At 40.2% G+C, this 26,504-nt stretch overlaps 2 protein-coding genes across 6 annotated transcripts in view; both read right to left on the bottom strand.

Annotated features, from left to right (window-relative positions):
- UBN2 (ubinuclein 2) overlaps positions 1-1,365 on the bottom strand; it is an 85,998-nt gene extending 84,633 nt beyond the window's left edge. For all 4 annotated transcript variants that reach the window (XM_046668761.1, XM_046668758.1, XM_046668760.1 and 1 more), the window contains exon 1: positions 616-1,365. In XM_046668761.1, coding sequence (XP_046524717.1) covers positions 616-1,092 — 477 coding nt within the window. In that variant the 5' untranslated portion in view covers positions 1,093-1,365. The remainder of the gene's footprint in view (positions 1-615) is intronic.
- Positions 1,366-10,888: 9,523 nt separating this feature from the next.
- IFT56 (intraflagellar transport 56) overlaps positions 10,889-26,504 on the bottom strand; it is a 47,921-nt gene continuing 32,305 nt past the window's right edge. For both annotated transcript variants that reach the window (XM_046670792.1, XM_046670793.1), the window contains 7 exons: positions 25,687-25,750; positions 23,965-24,053; positions 23,671-23,754; positions 22,655-22,724; positions 21,521-21,627; positions 14,604-14,737; positions 10,889-13,221 (listed from right to left, as the gene is read on the bottom strand). In XM_046670792.1, coding sequence (XP_046526748.1) covers positions 13,110-13,221; positions 14,604-14,737; positions 21,521-21,627; positions 22,655-22,724; positions 23,671-23,754; positions 23,965-24,053; positions 25,687-25,750 — 660 coding nt within the window. In that variant the 3' untranslated portion in view covers positions 10,889-13,109. The remainder of the gene's footprint in view (positions 13,222-14,603; positions 14,738-21,520; positions 21,628-22,654; positions 22,725-23,670; positions 23,755-23,964; positions 24,054-25,686; positions 25,751-26,504) is intronic.

Genomic DNA, 26,504 nt, shown 5'->3' with positions numbered 1-26,504 from the left:
ATAACAGATAACCCACTTCTCCTTCATTCCTAAAGTAGAATCCTTAGTCCGAAAAATTTCAGATTACTTTTAAATCCCCTTCGATTAAGAAAAATACCCGGCGCTCGCAAGCACATCTCAGCAGCCACAATGCCAAGCAACACAGTGATGAAGATGAGGATGATACTGGAGAGGTTACACAATCTCTCTGCTTCAGATTGGGGGGCGTGTCCCCCAAGGTTTTCTCTTCCTTTCTACTGGAACGACAGCAGGAGCTCCACAAGGAAAACTCAACCACGCAACTTGCAGGGCCCCCAGATTTGGTGTGGGGAACAGAGAAAAGGAGGAAAATCTGAGGTTTCGAAAGGTACACAGGAAAATCGGCTCGGAGCTGCGTTTGGAGCTGGCGCACGAGGGAGGCTGGTGGAGCAGGGTGGGAGCCTCGGCCAACCCTTGGGGGCAGAGGAAAGCAGCACCAACCACCCGTCCACCCGCTCGGCCCCTGCCCCGTCCAGCCCACCCTCTCCGGCGACCCGAGACGCGCAAGGTGGGCGTCGCAAAGTGCAAACCACGGGGGAAGGCCGTCGGGTCCTGAGGCTCCCCGGCTCTAGGGGATGAGGAAGGAATCTTCTGTACCCGTTGTTCTCCGCACAGCAGCAGCTCCGGGTAACTGAACTCCACGCAGCTCTCGTCGGTGGGATCCTTGAGCACCAGCTCCAGGCGCACCGTCTCCCTCGGCGGCCTCGGCTGCGGCTCGGCCCGGGAAGCCGACTCCCGCGGTGGGGGCGGCTGCAAGTGCAGCTGCGGGAGCGGGAGCGGCGGCGGCGGCGGCTCGGGCCGCGGGGGCTCGCGCTGCAGCGACATGGGCGGCTCGGCGCGGCTGACCTCGCGCTGGGGGAGCGGCTTCTCCCGCGGCGGGGGCTGCGCGTCCGACCGCGGGGCAGCCTCCCGTGGGGCCGGCTGCTCCGCCCGGGCCGGCTCGCGGTACGGCTGCGGCTCCAGCCGGGGGGGCTCGCGAGGGTACTCGGGCTCGCGTTCGGCCGCCGGGTACTCGGCCTCGCGCCGCCTCACCGGTGACAGGCTAATAAACGCTACTCGGCGCGGCTCCGCCATCCCCACTGTTCTGGCCCTCTGCCTTCGCTCGAGCCGGCGCTCGCTTCTACGCCGAGTTGTTTGCCTGCCCGCCCTTCCTTCTGCTCTCCGTCGCTTTTCTTCCCTCCACCACCCTCAGCCGTCTCCGCCGACGCCACCGTGAGTGCCGACCGTGCCCCCTGCCCCGCCACTATGTTCTGATGGGCTCCACCGCCATCGCCAGGGTCGCCGCAGCCGCCATGTTGGATCCCCCACATAAATAGAAGCAGGCCGCTGAGCGGGCGCATGCGCAGACAGGAGACGCTCGCGTCCACCGTCGTGGCTGTGGCTCAGTTTTCCTCCCAACCGTCTGGAGTCCGGGCAGGTCACCGGAAGTGACGTCATGGCAGAACCGGTTTCCTTGGAAACGGAGACGCCATCTGCGCCCTTCCAAAAGGGAGGGGTCTGGGGTTTCCCGAGAAGCTTACTATTCGCACCCGGAAACCAGAGCCGCGCATGGGTCTCCTTCAAGGGCGGGCGTCGGGATGTGCCCGGGACTGACCTAGTCATGGCGCCGGGTCCCGCCTGGCACGTGCCTCCGGCTTTCGGCCCTGAAGAGTTGGGGTTGTCAGCTGGTTATTCAAGGCAGATACCGTGAAAGGGTAGATGGCCGCGCGGCCCGCCGCCGTGCCTGCCGGCCCGGCGCCCCCACAGCCCGAAGTGTCGGGGGAAGAAAGGAAATGGCTAACTCCAGCCGGACTCGCCCTCGGCTTCCCTCCGCGGAGCGCAACACTGACTCCCACAGGCCTCCCTTTCCTCGACCGACTCCTGTTGCTCTCGCCCTGCCACGTCGTAAAATGCTCAGTAACGTCTGCAGTTGGGAAATTGAACAAGCAAATGAGCAGTTCTGGGCTCGTTCAGAAAACCTTAGCTGTTGAAATCAGTCACAGAAAACTTCTCAACAGGGTTTGGTAGTATTTCAGGGGATGCATTGTCTGAAAGTTGAGTGCTAAATGACGCACATGGGATGGGGGAGGAGCGTTGATTGAGACAGCATTGTAGGTACACCTTGATAAACTAACTGCAATTCCTTTTAAAAGGATGAGAATTACTGTCCATTTTAATCTGTTCAATGGAAAGCAATTTTGAGGGCTTGGCCTCTACATCCTGAAGGGAATCCGCACCTTCTGTTGATTCCATTAACCGGATTAACAGTGTTAACACCCATTGATGACTCCTTGAGTCAGTGTGACGTCAGACAAATTCCGAGTAGGTTCAGTTTTTTGCTCTTATTACTTTCCCTATTTGTATAAAGGTGGTGGTGGAATCGATGGTTCTGGAGGTCTCTCCGAGCTCTAAATTGCTATTATTTTTCCTTAGCATTCTGTTTTACCTCCATTATCTTCTTTCCCATTGCTCCTAGTCTGATTCCGCGTTAGGATCTCATTTCTGTATTGTTTTAATAGCACGTAAGTGACCTTTCTGCTGGCAGTCTCTATTCCTGCCAGTCTTGCAATGGGGCTGTATTAATGCTTCTGAAAGACTGGTTTTTATTATATCATTCTCTGTCCTAGCAGCACCTTACCTACAAAGTAAATTCTATACCTTACTTTTACTCATATTCAGTATCCTCCACAGCTTAGTTCAAACAGCAGATTGGTGGTCTAGGCCAAATCGTTTTGCAGGTGTGTTACCCGTCTAACGTTATCTTCTGCTAACTTCTAAGGCATTGAGTGTTTTTCCAACTTTTTGAACCACAATGCACAGTAAGAAATAGATTTGACATTGTAACCCAGTATACACAAATATATATATCTGAAATACAAGCTTCACAATACTTATTGTGTGGAATAAAGAACAAAGTTCATATAAACATATTTTAGAATACAATGTAGAAACAAATCTTATCATAAAGAGCACAGAAGCAAATTAGTAAAGATTTTATTTAGTGCCATGGAGGTCCTTGCCTGTTGATAGGTTTATTCCAGTCCAGAATGTGTGAGGGCAATGCTACATGCACATCTGGTCTACTATTGAGCCTGATCTTTTCCTTTATTCTTAAAAGGATCAAAATTAAAAATCCTAGTTCACATATAAGGGCGTTGTGAATAGTGATAATGGGAATCCACTTTCTTCTTAGCAATAAATTCTTCTGTAATCTTAATCCAACATAATGATAAATTTCATGTATGGCAATCATTTGTCTGTGTAAATGAAGTACCAAGCCACAGTAATTTATTCTCTTCATAGAACATCAAGTTGAATCCAATTATTTAAGGTTTTGAAAAGCAAATGAATCTTATATACAATTGTTTTTATTTAATATTCCCGATTACCTTCTGTTTTTAGTAGTTTTTAACAATATTTTTGTATCTCAACTATGTTTCCTGATCATATTTGTTGTTCCATCACTTGCAATTCTGTTATAAATTAGATAGTTTAATTTTTATTGACCTAAATGCTATTTTCTAATTCTGAAAATATTTTTCTCTATACAGACAATAACTCCTCTATAAAATTGTTTTGTTACATATCTGGCATAAAAGTGTTATGCAACTTGTAGTATTAGTACTCTTATCAAGTTGGACTATAACTGCATAATATCATTGATTCTTCTAAACGTCCCGTGGTAATTGAGTTAATATTGTGCCATTGCTAAGAAGGATAGCTTTTAATTTATCAGCTGCTTTTCCACCAAAAACATATGCACCATATCCATAAATATTGGATGAAGAAGTTTTTTGGCACTTAATATGACCCATTTCTCTTTTGCCACAACTAATTACAAAGATGGTCTTTCTCATTCATATTTGTGGAACAACTGAGAAACTGTGCCAATAACTTTATACCTTTCTCCTTAAGAATATATTTTATGGGCTTATTAACAAGTTGATCATGCTGTATTTTCAAGTGTCCTTTTAATTTTGAACGTACTGAGGTTTCATTTGCAGGAAATGCATTATATTTTTTTTTCTTTCTTTTTTTTTTTGAGGAAGATTAGCTCTGAGCTAACTACTGCCAGTCCTCCTCTTTTTTTGCTGAGGAAGACTGGCCCTGAGCTAACATCATGCCCATCTTCCTCTACTTTGTATGTGGGACACCTACCACAGCATGGCGTGCCAAGCAGTGCCACATCCACACCTGGGATCTGAACCAGCAAACCCCGGGCCGCCGAGAATCAGAACGTGCAAACTTAACCAGTGCACCACCGGGCTGGCCCCAGGAGGAAATGCATTGTATTTTTATTCTTAGAATGAGACGTAAAGTCAATGTTTTCTGATTAAACATTTTTCTCAGTATTTTCACTATTTACGCTTCCACATCCAACGCTAAACTTGAAAACGCACCTGTATTTTTCAATGTTTTTTCTTCTAATAATAAAGCAACTTCTTTGAAACGATTTATACTAATTTGACTAATAAATTATAGTACACACACATACACAACACACTTGATGACACACCCTTTCTCAAAAACATACTTAAAGTTCCTCATCAGAACTCAATAGAAAATTCTGGGTTTTCTATCAGCAAATAAAATTCTCTTGTACTTTGCTTCATAAATGACAGGTAGTTGTGGTAATACAAAATTAGACTGTACAATGTTATCTGTGCAGCAGATTAACCTGGAATTCCAATGAGACACCAGTGCGTGTATCACCCCTCACTCCCCGACTCTTGCCTTGGATAAGGATTAGTGTGGTGCCCTCTGATATCTTTTATTAAATCAAATTCTGTTGTAGTCTATTTCATTTGTTTAAAATGCTGCTTGTGACCCTCAAAATTGATTTCACAATCCTCTAAGTGGCTATGATCACCAATTTGAAATGAACAGCCACCTTAGCAGTTAGAAACTGAATAGATGAGGAAAAATTAATTTTGTTACTTTGGGGACTTTTTAGGGGTAGAGCGTGTCTACCTATGTATTCACTGCGAATTTGGAAAATCCTGAGTACTGTTACTGAGTAGTGAGGGCCTTTGAGGAGGCTGGGAAGAGATGACAGTCAATTCCTGTTGAATGCAAAGTCAGAATATCTTTGTCTAAGATATGAAATTATCTAAGATATCTGAGTCAGTGTTATCTAAGTGTAGTACTATAAGATCAGGCACTGTTTTTGTTTTTGTCATAACTTTTTCATGAATAATTGCTATCTAAAACATCTGCACAACAATTTTGATAATTTTATGAACTCTCAAATCTCATGTTGAAGATTACTGTTCAACGCAAGGTGTGGTAACCTTGCACCTTGGAGAAGAGCACTTGTAGGAAAGGGGCAATTCAACCCCACTCCTTAGTGCCTTCTCCATTAGTGTTGAGTCCAAGAGGCAGGCAGCAGGATTCTCACCAACTCCGTCTCCCACCTTCCCCAAAATGAATTTAGGAATAAGGTAAGACAGTTGCCCTCTGGAGTCAAACAATAGGAAAAACTTAATTGCAATAGCAGAGACAAACAGAATCAACAAAACCAGGTAGAAAGGACCACAGTCCAATCTTAGGTCAGTCCTCTCTGAGTAGGGCACATTTGAGTTAAGACCAGAATGTCTTGGGAAGATCCAATTCAAAAACAAGGCAAACGATTCAAGTGGTTTCCCTGGGCTCTTTGCTCTGAAGTCTGCTTTGTCTGATTATGACTATAGCCATCCCAGCTTTCTTATGATTAGTATTTGTGTGGCATATCTTTTTACAGCCCCCCCTTTTTTTTTTTGCTGAGGAAGATTTGCTCTGAGTTAACATCTATTGCCAATCTTCCCCTTTTTGCTTGAGGAAGATTTGGCCTGAGCTAACATCCATGCCAGTCGTCTTCTGTTTTGTATGTGGGTTGCTACCACGTCACAGCTGCCAACAAGTGGTGTAGGTCTATGCCTGGGAACTGAACCCGGGCCGCCAAAGCAGAGCACACCAAACTTAACTACTAGGCCATGGAGCCCCCCCTTTACTTTTTTTATTGTGGTAAAAAACTCGTAACATAAAATTTACCATTGTAGGGGCCAGCCTGGTGGCCCAGCAGTTAAGTGTGCACCCTCTGCTTTGGCAGCCTGGGGTTCGCCGGTTCAGATTCTGGGTGCGGACATGGCACCGCTTAGCACGCCATGCTGTGGTAGGCATCCCACAAATAAAGCAGAGGAAGATGGGCACAGATGTTAGCTCAGGGCCAGTATTCCTCAGCAAAAAGAAGAGGATTGGCAGCAGATGTTAGCTCAGGGCTGATCTTCCTCAAAAAGAAAAAAAAAATTACCATTGTAATCATTTTTAAGTGTACGGTTCAGTGGTGTTAAGTATCTTCACTTTATTATGAAACAGGTCTCCAGAACTTTTGCATCTTGGAGAACTAAAACTCTATACCCATTAAACTCCCTTTTTCCCCCACTCTCCAGCCTCTGGTAACCACCGTTTTACTTTCTGCTGCAATGAATTTGACTGCTTTAGATACTTCAAATAAGTAGAATCATACAGTGTGGAAGCTCAGTGAAGTCCCAACAATGAGTCTTTTTAAGTATTCCAACTGTACCTTGCATGACTTTCTCTGGAGGCAGACATGGCAACATTCTGGAAGAGGAGTCAACAGACTTTTCCTGGAAAGAGCCAGATCTTAGGCTTTGCAGGCCAAGAGGCAAAGTTGAGACTATTATAGCTACCTTATCACGAGAGAAGCCAAATTTTCCCAAATTTCTTATTGATGAAATTAAAAATACAACAATGACTGCAATTTTTTTGTAATACAGATGTACTAATGAGAAGAATAAAATTCTTCTAGAGTGAGAGAACCAGACATTATAAATCCCCTGACATTGTCCAGTAGGAAGTACACACCACCTAAGAAGCCTAAGATTTAAACTTGAATCTACTCAGTCTTTAGATCTATCAGTTTAAAGGCAATTTGAGTGCTATAGGAACAAGTTCAACAATGCTATGAGGAAGCAATCTACCAAATTCAGAATGCGGGACATTCCACAACACAAATAACCCAAGTTTCTCCCAAATCAATGGCTTGGGGAAAAGTAGGGAGGGGGTGTCTATTAGAAAGATAAGTGTAAGGCCCATAACAGCTGCATGCAATGCTGGACTTAGTTTGGATCCTAATTCCAGTAAACCACGTTGGTGACAATTGGGGAAATTTGTATAAGGACTGAGTATTAGTTGATATGAAGGAATTATTGATTTTGTTAGGTGTAAACTGAAGATCTCTTCTTTGGTTTTAAAAAAAATATTTTAAAATTATTTTAATGGTCTTTTCCTGATAATATAAGTGACATGCTCATTGTGGAAAAATTGGAAAATACAGAAAGAAAATAAGAATATGAAGTACAGTTACCTAATTCTATCATTTGAAGATAATCATTGTTTACAGTTAGGAGTATTTCCTTCTAGTTATATGTTTATATGTTTTGTTTTGTTTTTACCTCAGGTACACAGGATTGGGTTAGTCGTAATTTTTAGTTCAAGACATATGCTCACCATTGTTTCTCTTTTAACTTTTGATAATTTATCTTTAATAGTATATTTATTTACAGGTTTTTTTTAAGGCATAAACTCCTGTGGCTCACCACCCAACATGGAAAGTAGAACCGTAACAATAACCAACCTGTGTGGTCTCACCTCCACCCAGCCCTTCCCCCACCGCTGGTAACCACCATCCTGACTTCTCTGTTCATCTTCCTGCTTCCCTTTTGATTGTATATTTATATTTGAGTTGTCTTCACCTTATAAAAAGTTACTACAGTAAGCAATATATTGCTGAGATTCATTCATCTTGTTGCAACAGCCTGTAGTTCATTTATTTTGTATAATATTCCAATGTGACTTTACCACAGTTTATTTATCCACTCTCCTTTCCATGGGTATTTGGGTTATTTCCAGGTTTTTCCCACAGACGGTGCTGCAAGGACCATTCTTGTACCTATCTCCTGGTGTACGTGTACAGGAGTATCCCTTGGGCATATACCTAAGAGTGAAATTGTCGAGTCATAGTATGAAACTACAAGTTTACAAATAAGGCCATACTGTTTTTCAAATAACAAATTAACCTCTCTATGGAAATAGATAAAGGGTAGAAACTATTAAAGATTAAACATCTGTAAATATTACTCATGGCTTCATTTATGCTATCATCTGACATAATTGTTTGCTTATTCTCTACGTAAATTTTACTTCAAGTTTTAGCTTAAGGTTCACTTCCCCCATGTAGACTTTTCTGGTTAACCTATCCCACAATGTTTTCCCCTGTGAATTTCGTCAGTAAATGTATAAGCTGTGCTATCCTATCGTTTCATTGCTTTTACGGTACCTTGAAATTATTCTTTAGGTCACTGTTACCTACATTTTCATCCTAACACACACTTGTACTTTTTAAAACTTGAATAACATGTCTCAGCTCCACCATATTAGTACCTGCTACTCAGAAACTGGCAAAGGAGAGTATCACTATACGTTTATAGAGGAAATCAAAAATAGAAGGGCAAGTGTGATTATTTAACCATACATAACAGGAAAGACCTGTACATGTTTAGAGAAGCAATGAGATTCCCTTGAAACTTTTGTTGAGCGTAGAGTTTTACCTAAGTTATAGTGCAGAAAACCTACTTCAGAACTCCGCGAACAATCAGAGATCGCTAAGAATCGAGTTTTTTCTTCCCCTTAGGGAGTTCATTCGCACAGGTGGACCGTGCATTTTGTATCTCATTGTGTTTCACCCTTTGCTTTGGTTGGTAGGAAGCTTGAAGGTGAATTTCTGGCCCCCCGTTAGCAATTCTGGTATGTAAATGGACTTTCATCTTGGCTTCCTTTACTCTTTTTTTTTTTAAATTTTGTTTTGAAGTCTTTTTAAAGATTTTATTTTTTCCTTTTTCTCCCCAAAGCCTCCCGGTACATAGTTGTATATTTTTCGTTGTGGGTCCTTCTAGTTGTGGCATGTGGGATGCTGCCTCAGCGTGGTTTGATGAGCAGTGCCATGTCCATGCCCAGATTCGAACCAACGAAACACTGGGAACTTAACCGCTCGGGCACGGGGCCAGGCCCTCCTTTACTCTTAAACGCCTTCTCTCTACTCATATTTTGTTATATTTATTTTGTTAATTTGTCTCAAATCTTTTCTGGAACACAGGGGGATATTAGTAAATGACCAAATAAATACATGAATACATGAATGAATATACAAAAAAATATGATGAATCAAATCAGATAAAATGCATCCAAAGTTTATGTTCTGGATGCTGAATTCCGTGCTGCCCATTGTCCTCTCAGCCGAGGTTCAGGGAGTAGGGAACTTATTCCCCCCACAGCTGAGGATTGTAGACTGCGTTGCCCTGAGAGGAGCAGCCTGGGCAGGGAACCTGCTGCGTCTGCTTCCTGGCCTCCCCTTTGCCCCGACCACCAGGGCAGTCCCTAGCTGTATTTGGCATTTGGATTTTATTTAAAGAAAAGGTTTTGATGCAATAAAAGTGCAAAGTTGTCTCTACACTACACACTCAATGCACACACATCAGCTAACTGTATTAACCCAGTGCTCTACTGTGAGCTGTCTTACATTCTTCACCGACTCCTGCAGTCCAGAGTCAAGGGAGGTTACAGGCACATCATGCGATCTGTAGCTCTGCTTCTCCGAGAGCATCTCTAAATAGGCAGAATACTTTTTGAACCTTATCATAATTTATACATATAAACCTTAGAAGTATTTTATAGAATGGAGAAGAGAGATGACTACTCATCCAAGTCGTATTAAGACAGTCCTAAATATAGATACCAGTAAATCACTAATTCATTTTGCCATTAGAAAGTAGGTATAACTTTTGGGATATAATACCCACTTGCTTGCAACTTTTATTTTTTTAAGATTGGCACCTGCACTAACAACTGTTGCCAATCTTTTTTTTTTTTCTCCTGCTTTCTCTCCCCAAATCCCCCCAGTATATAGTTGTATATATTTGAGTTTTGGGTGCTTTTAGTTGTGGCATGTGGGACACCGCCTCAGCATGGCCTGATGAGCGGTGCCATGTCCGCGCCCAGGATCTGAACCAGTGAAATCCTGGGCCGCTGAAGTGGAGCACGTGAACTTAACCACTCGGCCATGGGGCCAGCCCCAGCTTGCAGCTTTTTAAGTGTACCAAGCCATAAAGGAGGAAGGCAATCCTCTGGCTTTCGTGTAATTGGACGTATGTTGCATGTGCTGTACACCTGGCAGACGCATGGGTATCTTGCTAGCTGTTGAGTTTCAGGATCCATTTTGATTACTTCTCTCAAATGAGGCAGGAGGTGTCCCATTTACACGGATACAAACATTTCTGCTGCCTTTTTTTCTCTCTCAATACTTTGTTCCTAATGACAACAATCATACGTTATTGTGTTTAGTGGTGTATATTTCCGTTAGACTGAGTTCCTTAAGGGTCAGAACTGTGGTTATTTATCTCCACCTCCCTAGCAACTAGTGTATGATTGGCACACAATAAAATAATTATTAGATAGGAACTAGAATATATGAATAGAATATATGAGGTCAGGTCTCACAAGTCCCCTGCCCTACCAGTTACTATATGTTTAATTATTCAGTCAACAAATATGTGAGAGCTTTCGATGTGTGAGGCGTTGTACTATACACTGGTCATACAGCTTCCGGAATGGGCTGTAACTCAGCCATGAGACCCAAACCTAATACGACTGAGCAGGAACCACGAGCCCCAGCGGACAGGGCTTCTTAGGGAAGATCTACTTTCCTCTCTCATAAAGAGGAGCTTGTGGAGCCCCAAACTGCTTTTCCCCTTCACTCTGGGATCAGGGAAGAAAGGGGAGAAGGCACATGACGTATCCAAGACCCACACTCACCACACTCACCAGAATACCATAAGAAGAACCAAATAATAAAGTTTAATTTGAATACATTACATAATAATAATTCTTTTGAAGTATAAAAATAATTTAAAAATTTTTTCCACTTGCAAGTAATATTTGCTACAGACTATAAATAGTACATTGATGCTACAAACTGTCCACACCATACTACAGTCCTAAGGCTGGGCCGTCCTCTCTGCTATATCATCACATAGAAGGCAAACAGCCGCGCAATGCTACTCTGCCGTCTTGAGACCCTGCCAAGACGTTTCAGAAGCAGCTATCCCTAATAGCAGAATTGAATGGTATCTCTCTTAAACTAGTCTTTATGGTTTTTGGCTCAATTCTATAGATTAAAAACTTTTTAAAAAATTAGTCTAAAATTCTGGGAATTACCATTTTTGGACTATCTGTAGTTTTTCAAAAGACAGGAAAATGGCAGGGAGAAGCTAGAGTGTTAAGTTCAGTGAAAGCTCATTTAAAAGCAAATCACCATCAATGGAAAAGCTTTTCAAGTATAAGAAATTTGAAAATAATAGCTATTAAGTGGAAGACAAATCCATTGCCAAAAGCCAGTAAGGAGTTCCATCTGTCTTTTTCCACTACTATGTTTCCTAATATTTTAAATGAGGTAAGTAAGAATCACAAGAAAGATTCTAAAAATTGTAGCAGGTTCTGCCCAGATCCGACCCACCTAGTATCTTAGACACTGAGAACCAATTATTGAAAAAGTAGGAACAACATAGCAAGGAAACAGAGAAACTTTGGCATATGAAAAATGATGTAATTTTGTTTTCTAAAATTCACTTATTCAGGCCAGTTTCTTGTGATGTGTGCTCTGCACTGATCAGACCCAGGTCCAAGGTAAAAGATGGGGAACTGGCCGTCTTCCCGAGGAGCGCCGAAAGCACCCCTTCAACTGTCGAGAAGGCAAAGGCTCTCTGTGCCCACTGTTCTTCCCCCTCAGCCGCCTTGACTCCTGCTGTGTGTACAGCTTCTCCAGCCACAGTGGATGGTGGGGCTCTGGGTGGGACAACTGAGGCAGCCTTACAGGAATTCTTCCGTCTTTAGTGCTTCAGGGAATTTCGACTTTTTTCAGTTCTCATGCTGGATAGCGATGGCTCTGTACTTTCTACACCTGTAATACTGGCTACCTTAAACTAATAGAAAAAATTATATGGTGTAGAAACAAAGGTAATCTAGTACGTCAAAATATGTAAGTCTATCTTCTGAAAATAGGCTGTGAGCCTCAAAATGCTCAATTGTATAATAGGTTCATGTTGTGAGAGCTCAGAAACATGAGGCTAGCACACGACTTAGGACAGAGGATCCAGCCATTAGGAGGTCCCTCAAAGGGCTCACACAATCCATGTCTATTATCATTACATTAATGAATGGCCACAATGCATATATGTAATCTTTGCAGCCTTAACTTCAAAATTGATCTTTATTCAGGAAGATACATGAAGAAAAAACCTAATTCGTTTTGTTACCTAAAATGTAATGAAGTGGCTAATGAGATTTGTACACTTTGTTTCCTGAATATCTTTAAATGTACCACAGAGACTTTTTTCCTAGTACTCACTTTTTAAACAACTGCAATACTCATGTTACTCCATTGTAACATGTTGTTATCATCAAGAATTCAATTACTCAAAGAGTATTCCCATAAGCCTATTATCTATTAATGACTGGACAGTCTGATAAAGGATCTTACTGCCATTCTTAGAATCACATGGCTATTTATAACCACTGCTCTCCCAAGATTCAAAGAAGCATTACAAAACTCTATGGAATTCCCCAGTAAAATGGGATAATGTACATGGATGGCTAAAATTAAGATGATAGAATGACGGTGACTCTTGAGCATTAAAGGCATTTGTTATTGCAGCCAGGAGAAAATGCTGTGGAATGCTAATATAAAAAATGTTATGCCATTCTCCTCAAAGTCAGTCAATTACAGTATAAGAGGACTCTGAGTATTTCTGGAAGAAAGGCACCAGACAAGTCCAAAGTCTTATTGCTAGTCAGATCATACAGGAGCCACAACACAGACTGTGGCTCCTAGTCCAGCCAGGAGGCTAGGTCTAAGCAAGCCAGCCACTGATCTGGAGGCTCGAAGAACAAGGAAGGAAAGGTCAATAAAACAGAGCCCTGCATCCTACATGAAACTTGAGGAAAGTGATTTCCAAGTTTATGTCAAAGCCGTGACTGTTCCCAAGGACTCTGGAGCTCCTTTAGACAGGCACTCTGTTTTCCTTGGCCCATTTCTTCATGATCCGGATGATGTACTCTACTTGGGTGTTACCCGTGCTTCTCAGTAAATGGAGCACTTCTCGAAGGGTCTCTCTGAGGAAAAGATTTGAAAGGACAAAGTGTTTCAATAAAGAATGCAAATTAACAAGTAAAATAAACTCATAATAGTTCTTCATATACTGCTTATAGGGCATTTTTGGAAATAGGCTCTTTCACTGTGTACAAACTTCCTAGGCTTTTATTCTTATGGTGGCACAGTAAAATGGAAACTGAAATCCTTCTCACCAACACAAATTTTCCTTGCTTACTTACACTATCTATATACATGCTATTAATCTTTGTCCTAATATGACATAAATATTTCCATTTCTATGCTTCTTCTGCATGGCAGAGTAGAAAGAGGAGCTAGGTTGAAAGAGAGGGTTCAGCTTCTAGCTCCATACTAACAGGTCACTTAACTCGTCTGAGTCCCCGATTTCTCCTGTTTAAGGTGATAATCACCTTAAACTGGGTGTCACTGCCATATAGATAAAATTTTATAAAGCCAGAGGAATAGATGATTTCTTCAAGAAAAATAATTTATTAATAAATATAGAAGAAAGGAAAGTTAAGAACCAAGATTTGGTAAGTGCCCAGTATTTATGTTTTAAGTAATTTAAATTTAGTTAAAATTAAAACTCATGTTTTAAATAATGCATACTAAAACTTTCCTATTACCTTATCAAATCTATAGGTGACTGCTTATTGATCCTCTTCCCTAAGAGTTCCCTCATATTTTCCACTTTTTTCCCCTCAAGTATCCTCTTTTTCCTAACCAAATTCTTTTAAACTTTTACTTAGGATTGGAAGTAGATATAAGTCAGGTAGTAATTTTTGATAGATTAGTTACTTACAATAATCACATCTCCTATTCATACATTAGTAACAAATAGATTCCATGAAGTTATTTTTAGAAAACTTAATTTAGTTTTAAGTATTTAAATTTTTGTTACAAATGGAGCTATATGCCATTTAATTTTATGTATCCTAATATCTCAGTATTTCCTGGAATATAAGAGGGAAGAAGAAAAAAAAAGAATTATCAACCACACTCACTCCATTCCTAATTCTTTGAGGCCTAAACTAAAAGACACAAGAAAAAGCAAACAGGTCAAAGAGGAGAAGAGATTGAAAAAGACTTGGTTTATGAAAATTGCCATTCATTTGGAGCCAAATCTATATCTTGTTCTTGTGTTTGAGAGCTGTAGCATACTCTATGTCCCCAGGACATATGATTTAGAATGATCTGATTTACAAAATAAAAAATTTTTGGAGGAAAAGGTCAGATAGAAATATAAAAAGTCTTAACCTTTTATTCATCATTCTAAAGCATCATTAAAATTTTGAGTTTTCAGAAGATGTCACCCAAGAAAACAATTCCTTTCCCTCACAGGCCAGCAAATGAACAGAGGGAGGGCTCTCGTCTGCTTACTTACTTGGGTTCTCTGCCAGCTAAGATCATCTGGAAGATGCCTACACAGGCACCCCTCTTGCCTTCCCAGTATTCAGGGTTGGGATCCAGCCTCTCTAAGACATCGAATGCTTTGGCTGAATAGTAAAACTGGCCCATCTGAATAAAAGAAAGTGTTGTGGTAATACGTGTAGTCAAAAGGTCGCACAGAATGAAACTAAATGTAAAGATACCACAAAACAGAACTGTATGAAACAAGTGCATGGGTAATGACAACATTTTCAGTTAGCAAATTAGATACATTTCAATTCTTTATTAAAACAAGAAGAAGGAAAATCACAGTCTGGGTACACAGGTTCAATTTAAATCAACTTACCTTCATTCAATTTTCAGTAATATGACATTTTTTTCTACATATAGTCGTTATGCTATAATCAACACGTTTGTCATTTCTTTTAATTGTAGTCTAATCTTTAGGATAAACTCTGACGACTGCGATTTGAACTGAGCATTTTTCAAGTTTCCTCAATACATTCTGTAGATGACTACTATCATTCATTTTATGCCTTTTTTTTTCCTTAAAGACTGGCACCTGAGCTAACAACTGTTGCCAGTCTTCTTTTATTTTTTCTGCTTTTTCTCTCCAAATCCCCCCAGTACATAGTTGTATATTTTAGTTGTGGGTCCTTCTAGTTGTGGCATGTGGGACACAGCCTCAGCATGGCTTGATGAGCAGTGCCATGTCTGCGCCCAGGATCCGAACCAGCAAAACCCTGGGCCGCTGAAGCGGAGCACGTGAACCTAACCACTCAGCCACAGGGCCAGCCCCTATGCTAACTTGATCATATTCAAACCAAGAGGATGGTCTTTCCCTGACCTTGTTCCTAAATTCTCAGACTGCCTAGATGTATATTGACCACTACTCTAAACATTGAATCTTTTAAGTATTTAATTCATTTTGACAGACCTCTTTCTCAAATATACGACATTTCCTTGGCCTTGTAGAGCATGTTGAATACCACTAAATTTTGCTTAAATGAGTTTTCTTGATTGGCACTCGTAAATGTATAGTGTTACCAATTTCACTGAAGGCTTCAAATTGCTGGGCAATCCTCCTTCCTCAGTGTGGCTCAGTTTCCTCTCCACTCCTGTAAACAGTTGTTCTAAGCCTTTGCCAATTTCCTTAGGATCTCTATGGCATTCTTAGATTTTTCTGTATTTCAGAGGGAAAGCACAACTTTCCTCCCTTCAGTTCAAATTGTCCTTACACTTTCATCCATCCTTCCCTTTTTTCTGCCTATCTCACAGGAAGAAGTGTTCTTATTACTTTTTAAGGTTAATCCTTCTTCCTAAGTTCTCTTAAAATTTGTGTGTGTGTAAAATAACACATATAGAATGTTTCATGCAAAATAAATGTACAGTTTAATGACTACAGCCATACCTCATTTTACTGAACTTTGCTTTATTGTACTCCACAGATATTGCATTTTTTACAAACTGAAGATTTGTGGCAACCCTCATTGAGCAAGTCTATCGGTGTCACTTTTCCAACAATATTTGCTTACTTCATGTCCCTGTGTCACATTTTCATAATTTTTTTTTTTGGTGAAGAAGATTGGCCCTGAGCTAACATCTGTCGCCAATCTTCCTCTTTTTGCTTGAGGAAGACTGTCCCTGAGCTAATACCCATGCCAATCTTCCTCTACTTTATATGTGGAATGCTGCCGCAGCATGGCTTGATGAGCAGTGTGAAGGTCCATGTCCAGGATCCAAACCCATGAACCCCGGGCTGCCAAAGTGAACTGCATGAACTTAACTACTACACCACCAGGTGGACCCCACATTTTGGTAATTCTTGCAATATTTCCAACTTTTTCATTATATTTGTTATGGTGATCTGTGATCAGTGATCTTTGATGTTACTATGGCAATTGTTTTGGGGTACCATGAACTGTGCCCATATAAGACAGCAAACTTAATAAATGTCATGTGTGTTCTGACTGCTCCACCAGCTGGCTGTTCTCCCATCTCTCTCCCTCTCCTCAGGCTTCCCTATTCCAAGACACAATAATATTGAAATTAGGCCAATTAATAACCCTACATGGCCCTAAGTGTTCAAAGGAACAGTTACACGTCTCTCACTTTAAATCAAAAGCTAGCAATGACTAAGCTTAGTGAGGGAGGCATGTCGAAAGCTGAGACAGGCTGAAAGCTAGGCCTCTTGTGCCAAACACTTAGCCAAGCTGTGAATGCAAAGGCAAAGTTCTCGAAAGAAATTAAAAGTGCTACTCCAGTAAACACATGAATGATAAGAAGGCGAAACAGCCTTATTGCCGATATGGAGAAAGTTTTAGTGGTCTGGATAGAAGATCAAATCAGCCACAGCATTCTCTTAAGCCAAAGTCTAATCCAAAGCAAGGCCCAAACTCTTCAATTCTATGAAGGCTGAGAGAGGTAAGGAAGCTGCAGGAGAAAAGTTTGAAGTTAGCAGAGGTTGGTTCATGAGGTTTAAGGAAAGAAGCCATCTCCATAACATAAAAGTGCAAGGTGAAGCAGCAAGTGCTGATGGAGAAGCTGCAGCAAGTTATCCAGAAGATCTAGCTGAGATTATTAACGAAGGTGGCTACACTAAACAACGGATTTTAAATGTAGACAAATCAGCCTTATATTGGAAGAAGATGCCATCTAGACTTTCACAGCTAGAGAAGAGATGTCAATGCCTGACTTCAAAGGTTCAAAGGACAGGCTGACTCTCTTGTTAGGGACCAATGCAGCTGGTGACCTTAAGTTGAAGCCAATGCTCATTTATAATTCTGAAAATCCTAAGGCCCTTAAGAATTATGCTACATCTACTCTGCCTGTGCTCTATAAACGAAACAACAAAGTCTGGACGACAGCACATCTGTTTACAACATGATTGACTGAATATTTTAAGGCCACCGTTGAGACCTACTGCTCAGAAAAAAAGATTTCTTTCAAAATATTACTGCTCATTGACAATGCACCTGGTCACCCAAGAGCTCTGATGGAGATGTACTAGATTAATATTATTTTCAGGCCTGCCAACACAACATCCATTCTGCAGCCCGTGGATCAAGGAGTAATTTCAACTCCCAAGTGTTATTATTTAAGAAAAACATTTTGTAAGGCTATAGCTGCTAAAGATAATGATTCCTCTGATGGATCTGGGCAAAGTAAATTGAAAACCTTCTGGAAAGGATTCACCATTCTACATGTCATTAAGAAAATTCCTGATTCATGTGAAGAGGTTAAAATATCAACATTAACAGGAGTTTGGAAGAAGTTGATTCCAACCCTCATGGATGACTTTGAGGGGTTCAAGACTTCAGGGGAGGAAGTAACTGCAAATGTGGTAGAAATAGGAAGAGAACTAGAATTAGAAGTGGAGCCTGAAGATGTGACTGAATTGCTGCAATCTCATGATAAAACTATAGCAGATGAGGAGTTGCTCCTTATGGATGAGCCAAGAAAGTGGTTTCTTGAGATGGAATCTACTCCTGGCGAAGATGCTGTGAAGATTGTTGAAATGACAACAAAGGATTTAGAATAGTTGATAAAGCAGTGGCATGGTTTGAGAGAAGTGACTCAAATTTTGAAAGAAGTTCTCCTGTGGGTAAAATGCTATCAAACAGCATCACGTGCTACAGGGAAATCGTTTGTAAAAGAAAGAGTCAATAGATGTGGCAAACTTCACTGTTATTTTAAGAAATTGCCAGAGCCACCGCAGCTTCAGCAACCACCACCCTGATCACCCTGACCTATGAAATGCAATCAGGCTTGTCATCACAGTTCCTTTTTATTAGTGAGTAGTATTCCATGCAAACCACAGTTGTTTAACCGTTCTCCTACTGAAGGACACTTGATTGCTTCTAGTTTTGGACTGGTACAAATAAAGCTGCTGTTGACATTTGCGAATAGGTATTTGTGTGGATATAGTTTTCATTTCTCTTGGATATATGCCAGGAGTGTGACTACTGGGTTTTATGGTAAGCATACATTTGTCTGTTAAAGAAACTGCCTATTTCATGGTATATCTTTTTCCATCCTTTTACTTTCAACCTACTTATATCATTAAATTTGAAGTGAATTTCTTGTAGAGAGCACATAGTTGGGTCATGGTTTTTATCCACTTTGTCAATATCTGTCTTTTAATCGGTGTATTTAGACCATTTACATTTAATGCAATTATTGCTATGTTAGGACTTAATTCTGCCATTTTTTCCTATTTGTCTTTTCTGTTTTTCCTGCACAGGACATCGTACATGTGTCTGCAGTTTGCAGCTAGAGAAAGTCATGACTGTGCAATCTGCACAGAGGGAAGACAAGAAAGTCTATGCTTGACCTCTCTAGTCTTTGTCTATACGTATCTTTTTCTTGCTTTCTCCATATTACAATAAATCTTAGCCATGAGTATAACTTTACGTTGAGTCATATGAGTCCTCCCAGTGAATCACCAAACTAGCGTGTGGTTGTGGGACCAGAGACACTAGGCAATGCCAAACTGTTTTTCAAGGTCATTATCTTCCTTTGATCTTACCCCATCCTCGGATCATCTCCTTTAGCACCTTATTCCATCAAAAAATGCTCCTACTCTCTTGGATCTTTAATCTCCTTGGTCAGTGGCTCCTTTTCCTCTGCCTAAAGATACACTCTTATTCCCTATTCTAAAAGAAAAAACCTCTCTCTCCACTTGCAAAAATAAATCCCTACCAAAAAATCCCTAACCTTGTTTTCCCTTTTAAGTTAGCAGCACATTTTTCTCCTTATACTCATCATCAAATTTTTTAAGACTGTGCTCTACATTACACTCACTGGATCTGCTTTCCAATATGATTTTCTTCTCTATCTACTGTTTTCTCAAGCCCCATGCAATTCCATCTAGTTGCAGATTTGACATTCTCCTTCCTTGGCGTTTGATAAAACAGAAACAAGAAAAGAGTAATGAAAAGCACTTTTTTTCCTCTCTCCTGGTTCTTTCCTGTCCTTTCTGTTCATCTTCATTCTCTGTCTCTTTCACTGATTCTTCTTTCTATTTCCATCCCTTAAATACTAGTGTTCCACATGGCTCCACACCCCATTCACTGGTTAATCTCATTCTCTCCCATACTCTGCTGGTACTACTGCTGCTACCACTACTACTACCACCACCACCACCACCACCAGTAACTACTGTTGACTTCTAAAACCACATCTCTAATCCCGACCTCTCACATCAACAACTGAGCTCCAGGCTCACGTGATAAGTTCCCACATGTAATATTTCTGTCTGGGAGCCTCAAACACACTTCAGATTTAATACACCTAAAACTGAACTAAATTCCTGTCTCTTAATGTTTTCTTTCCCTCTGCCTCCCCAAACTCACTAACATCATTGTCATCCACCAAGTCATGTTAAACATTTTCAAGTTTCATATGTTTTAAAACCTTTTCCATTGACGGTGATTCACTTCATTTTTATAATGATTCACTTTGAAATGAGCTATTACTGATTAATTTAACGCTACATTCTCTCTCTTTCTTTCTTTTTTTTTTTGCTGAGGAAGATTCACCTGAACTAACATCTGTTGCCAATCTTCCTCTATTTTGTATATGAGCAGCCATCACAGCATGGCCACTGATAGATGAGTGCTGTAGTTCCACACCTGGGAACCAAACTGGGGCTGCCAAAGTGGAGCACGCTGAACTTACCCACTAGGCCGCCAGAGCTGGCCATCACTAGACTCTCTTTACCTGACATTTTCCCATCTTTTGGACAGGAAGAAATACTCTAAAAATAGGCATTTTTGGAATTTGAGGCTACTTTTTTTTTTTTTGAGGAAGTTTAGCCCTGAGCTAACTGCTGCCAATCCTCCTCTTTTTTCTGAGGAAGAATGGCCCTGAGCTAACATCCGTGCCCATCTTCCTTTACTTTATATGTGGGTCACCTACCACAGCATGGCTTGCCAAGGGGTGCCATGTCCACACCTGGGATCCGAACTGGTGAACCCCGGGCCACCAAAGCAGAATGTGCGCACTTAACCGCTGCACGGCTAGGCTGGCCCCTGAGGCTACTTTTTAAAAAAGCCTTTAATCTATAGGATAAGGCCCCAAACTCCTCCCTCCCCCATGCCTTTCCAACTCCTTACACACACACACACACACACGCACGCACACACAAGACACACACACAGCCAGTTCATTACTAAATCTGACTGCTTTTGTATTCTCTTCTTCTGGTTCCTCTGCCTTTCCTGTCTACTATTTGTACTGTAGTATTCTCCAAGGTTTAGTTTGCAACTCTTTTTTTCCCCTCTCCAAAGCCCCCGTACATAGTTGTATATTCTAGTTGTAAGTCCTTCTAGTTCTTTTATGTGAGTCACCACCACAGCATGGCTACTGACAGATGAGTCATGTGGTTCTGCGCCGAGGAACGGAACCCAGGCCACCAAAGCGGAGCATCCCAAACTTTAATAGGCCATCAGGGCTGGCTCTGCAACTCTCTACTCCTCTCACTTTACTTCCTTACTTGGGTAATCTCACTGTTTTCCAGGACTTCAATTACTATTGAAATGGTGATGATTTCTCCAAATCTATGTCTCTATATGTCAGAGGACATCTTTTTTGAGATTCAGAACCAAACTTCCAACTACCAGATGAATATCTCTACCTGAATGGTAATCTAAAGATTCACAGCCTTTAGAAATCTAAAACCTCCTCTCTGAATCATTATTTCATATTTCATTTATATGTATACATGTTTTATATATAAAACCCTGAAATGCTATCTCTGAATTCAGTTCACTCATAAAAGGGATGATATCACTATGCAATTCCTCTCACTAATAGCCATTTAATCTCTTGGACACTTTTCCTCAGTATTTAGTCAATGCAGCCATAGGATACTGATCTTCAATTTTGACTTTAGGTCTCACTCAGACTCACCTTGTAGCAGTCGTTAGCAATGAGCTGTAAGAGGCTAAAGGACTCGCCAGAGGTTTCCATCTTGAGATAAAGTTCCCAGGCTAATCTTGGTTTCTTATTTATGATATCTACAAAAAAACCCAAAGATTTATAAATATAAAGAAACATACTTCTGCATCTTGCTATTCTATGGATTTGGTTCTATGTTCTAAATATACAAACTAATGGTAAACAGCTCTTACATGGAAAGCTTGTAAAGTTGGCATTAAGCTGGTTCCCCATCAGAACTCTACCACACTTAAAATGTTTAAGTTAGGATTCACATAATTATGTCTTTTTAGATTAGGTTGATTTCCAGTAGCTACCACTTTGCACATCTGCTTAAAAGTCACCTATCATTCAATGATTCCTGCTCATATAGTTTCAGCCTCATTTAGAATACCTGATTGCTAAAATTATCCTGACTTCAAAAACTCAGTGAACATTTTAAATCCAAGTGAAAAAAAGGAGCAAGAAAAGATACTGAAGAGACAGACAGAGTCGATAGGCTATAATATACAAAAATTATTTTTTTGACATTTTACCACTTTTCAGGCCTGCAACCATAGTGAAAAGGTAAAATTAGCATAACAATATCATTTAAAAAAAAACACTGTAAACCGAGACTATGGAAATTTTAACAGAGCTAAAGGAAGAACCCAGCATCTTTCACGTCTGTTCATGCTAGGTCCATGTTGTGTGACAGAACTAATTACAGGGTAAACTCATATAACACACGTACATGGCCACCCTTACTGACGCTTAATTTCAGCGTTTACTCATTCTACAAAACAAAATTAGAAAACAGTTGGGGCCGGCCCCGTGGCCGAGTGGTTGAGTTTGGGTGCTCTGCTTCAGCGGCACAGGGGTTTCGCCAGTTCGGATCCTGGGCATGGACATGGCACCGCTCGACGGGCCATACTGAGGCGGCATCCCACATGCCACAACTAGAAGGACCCACAACTAAAAATACACAACTATGTACCAGGGGGCTTTGGGAGAAAAATTAAATCTTTAAAAAAAGAAAAGAAAACACTCAATGTAATTTCTATCCAGAAGATTACGCAACAGAGAAGAAAAAGAGGATTCCTTTATAACATTTAAAAGAAGACTCACAGCACCGAGCTAACCAACTGAGGTAAATGTAGTCATTTTTCATCTTCTCACTTTGGATTAAAAGGAAAACCTGCAAGAAGAGGAAAGAAAGGGAACAAACATGAAGATACTTTTGCAGTAAAAATATCCGTATCAGCTTGCCTTAGATTAACGATTAACGTAGCCTTATAGATGACCAAATTCTATATAGACTGCTAAGAAAAGTAAAGGACAAAATTGTGACTTTAACATACTTCTCTCAGTTATTGATATCACAAGCTGACAAAAGGTTGGTAAGGATACAGAAGATTTGAACAGAATAATTAACAACTGTACAATACATATTCTCTTCAAGAACTTATGACCATGCTACCAGGCAATAAAGCAAGTCTCAAATTCCCAAGGACTGGTGTTACACCAACCACCTTCCATGGCCACAATACAATCAAGTTAGAAATCAAAATAAACTAACATTGAAAGGATAACACACATATTTGAAAATCATGAAACACATTTCAAAATAACTCACAGTCAAAGAATAAATCATAATGGAACCTAGAAAATACTTGGAACTTGAATAATTTGTTGAATAATAACAAAATTGAATTGGATGATTCAATTGAATTATTTTGAATAATTCAGACAAATCAATCTATGAGTTAGAAGTCAAGACAGTGGTTAGCCTTGGAGGAAAGGGACTGACTCAAGAAGGAGATGGGGGCGTTTCTAGGGTTCTAATAATATTCTGTTTCATGAGCTGGGTACTGATTATTTGGGTATGTTCACTTAAAAAATTCATCAAGCTGTACTTTTTGATTTGTACACCTTGTCCATGTACTTTATGCTTTTATAAAATTTACCAAAAAGGGAAAACATTAATATGGTTATCAAATATATATGTCTATTCACATTGTACTTTTTAATGTAACCTAAGAACAAAGGAACTTTTAATAATCTTTTACCCTTGAACATTTTATTTTAGTGAGATAATGTTTTTAGATAGACTCATTCAAATGCCTTCACAAGCAGGTACCCACCTCTTCACCCTCACTAGTATTGCCTGTTGCAGCTTTGGCTTGGGCATAATTAAAGTTAAAGATGTCATCATTATAGAAGTAACTCTGAAAAACATCCCAAGAACAAGTCTCATTAAGCATTAACATATAAAATATAAAAACATCAGTTATATCAAACACAAAAATAATTTTAAGGAATTAGCTGATGCCACTAATACTACCATAATAAAAGGGCCATCTGTAAGAGCATCTTATCTCTGACACATTATCTATAGTATTTTGTATACAAAGTTATCTACAAAATTCTCTACTGACCTTGAACGAGTTGAGGTAAATCAAGACATCATCAAATTGCTTCAGCAGGAAGAAACAGGAAGCCATGCACTGCCTCCCTGGTATTGTATCTGAAATGGAATGGGAAAAGAAACCAGGTGTATTCAAGAAACTAAAAGTTCTCTTTAGCTGAAATTTGAGTTATTTTATAATTTAGAGTTAGGAATGTGTTCCAAGGCATCTTTCCAGATTCTTAAAACTATAGATTTTGTTCAGTGGACAAAACCTCAGCATAACAGAGGTCACAGTACTTGAGAATGACCAATAATATCGGGGTTAACTCCCAGAGTCCAAAATGAACACGTGCCCCACAGGCTACAGATTCCCCAGACCGTTTTCCAGGGCTTTGATTCTCTCAACCAACTTCAACACCTGCACACTCAACAAACATGGCTTAGTTTCCATCATCATTTGTCTCAGACAACCTAGCACTTCCAATCTCAAATGTAGAAATAATTTGCCATAGAATCATCTGTTCCTGATCCTGACCAACTTTTTGTCTGATATCAGATTACTACTCTTTCTTTTCTTTTGAGGAAGATTAGCCCTGAGCTAACATCCGTGCCTGTCTTCCTCTACTTTATATGTGGGACGCCTGCCACAGCATGGCTTGAGAAGTGGTGCCATGTCTGCACCAGGGATCTGAACTGGTGACCCCCGGACCACTGAAGCAGAAGCTGCGAACTTAACTGCTGTACCACCAGGCTGGCCCCTCAGATTCCTAGTTAAGGTAGCAGAGGATTAGTATAACTCCTCACCTTTGTCACTGGCACTCCCTATCCTCCTCACCCTGTTCAATTTTTTCTCACAGTCAGATATACTATATAATCTATTTGTGAATTATGGTTATAGTCTGTCCTACTAGAGTCTATGCTGCACGAGGGAGGTTTGTTTTGTTTACTCCTGTATCCCCAACTCCTCAATAAATATTTGTTGTACGGATGAATGAAATGGGGAAAGGAAATATTATTCAGGAAATGGTTTTGGTGAAACATTTGAAAGAAAATGAATATCCAGGGGTGATAAAAATATTTAACAACTAGTTCAGCATGAACACTGTTCATCAGAATAGACTGCTGACCACAGACAACTGGTAGAAACAGCCATATTGGTTCATACTCGCCAAGCAGCAGCCCTTTTCATAGCCCTTTCTCAAATCTTACACTGAATCTTGACTGCTGAAATCAATACTTTAATAATAAAAATGAATCCACAAAACTACTGGTGGGATAGATGAATATTACATAACTACGGGGGTAAGAAAGCACTTTGTAAGCTTGATACCCATGTAAGATCATTATAGAAAAGATAAACATAATTAAACAAGATTTAAATATTTTTATATGGAAAAAATACTGTAGGCAAAGTTGAAGGCAAATGACACACTGAAAAAAATATCTACAACATGAAAAAAGTTTAATACATAAAGAGCTCTTAAAAAATCAATACAAATTAAGATTTCAAATCAAAAACAGAATCAAATTTTTAAATCTCTCATGAACTAAAGAACACACGTATTCTCCTCTATTTATAGACTCTCTCATCCCACTTTAGCTGAGACGTTGATTCTCTCCTGTGTCTGACTTCCTACTTCATAACGGGAAGCTTAACAGACGTATCCCTGGAGAGACCTAAACTTCCCCAGTCAATACACGACCAACTCCAACGAGGAATCGCGCTCCTAAGTACAGACTGCAGACATACCACATTCACTAGCTGATCCTCCCACCAACTGGAAGAACTGCTGGGCAATTTTCATATGATCCCTCTGAAAAACAAAACAGAGTCGATACGGAAGAATAAGCTGAAAATATTTACTTGTATTACACTTTATGGTTTTAACATATTTGTCAGGATTTAACATATACTCTTGTTCTAAATTCTTCCCTAAACAATACTAGTTCTTATTAGCATAAGCAGCTGGAAAATGATAACTTGAAAATGAGATAAAACCTATTCAGGGTTAGATAGAAAAGAAGAAAAAAAATCCAATCCCCAAATTCTACCCTAAAAGTATCTTCATTAAATGAACTCATTCATTTACTCATTCACTCATATAACAAATATTTATTGCTCTTCTATCATATATCAGACCTTCTGGTAGGAGCTATGGTTATAACAAAGAGTATTTATTAAATAAACTCATTCATTTATTCAATAACTATTTACTGCCTATCTACTATATGAGGCACTGTGGAGTGAGCTAGACATAAAAAGATTTATTTATATCCCACTTTGTTTCAAAAAGAACTTAATATGCCATATTAAGATGAATAAGAGCTTAATATTAGATAGTCTTTTGGTGTTTATAAAAAGCTTCCCCAGAGAAACAATTATCCCCATTTTACAGATGCCAAAATTATAGCTTGGAGGTAGTTAAAAAAAACTCACTGAAAATAAGAATGAAGCTGTGCAATGATTTGTTGTTGTTGTTATTAGATATAAACACTGTTTAAAAATTGGGCTTTGGGGCCAGCCCTGTGGCCAAGTGGTTGGGTTCGCACACGTGGCTTCAGCAGCCC

Source organism: Equus quagga, chromosome 8 (genome assembly GCF_021613505.1).
Source record: "Equus quagga isolate Etosha38 chromosome 8, UCLA_HA_Equagga_1.0, whole genome shotgun sequence".
Lineage (NCBI taxonomy): Eukaryota > Metazoa > Chordata > Mammalia > Perissodactyla > Equidae > Equus > Equus quagga.
This window is presented reverse-complemented; position numbering and strand designations above follow the sequence as displayed.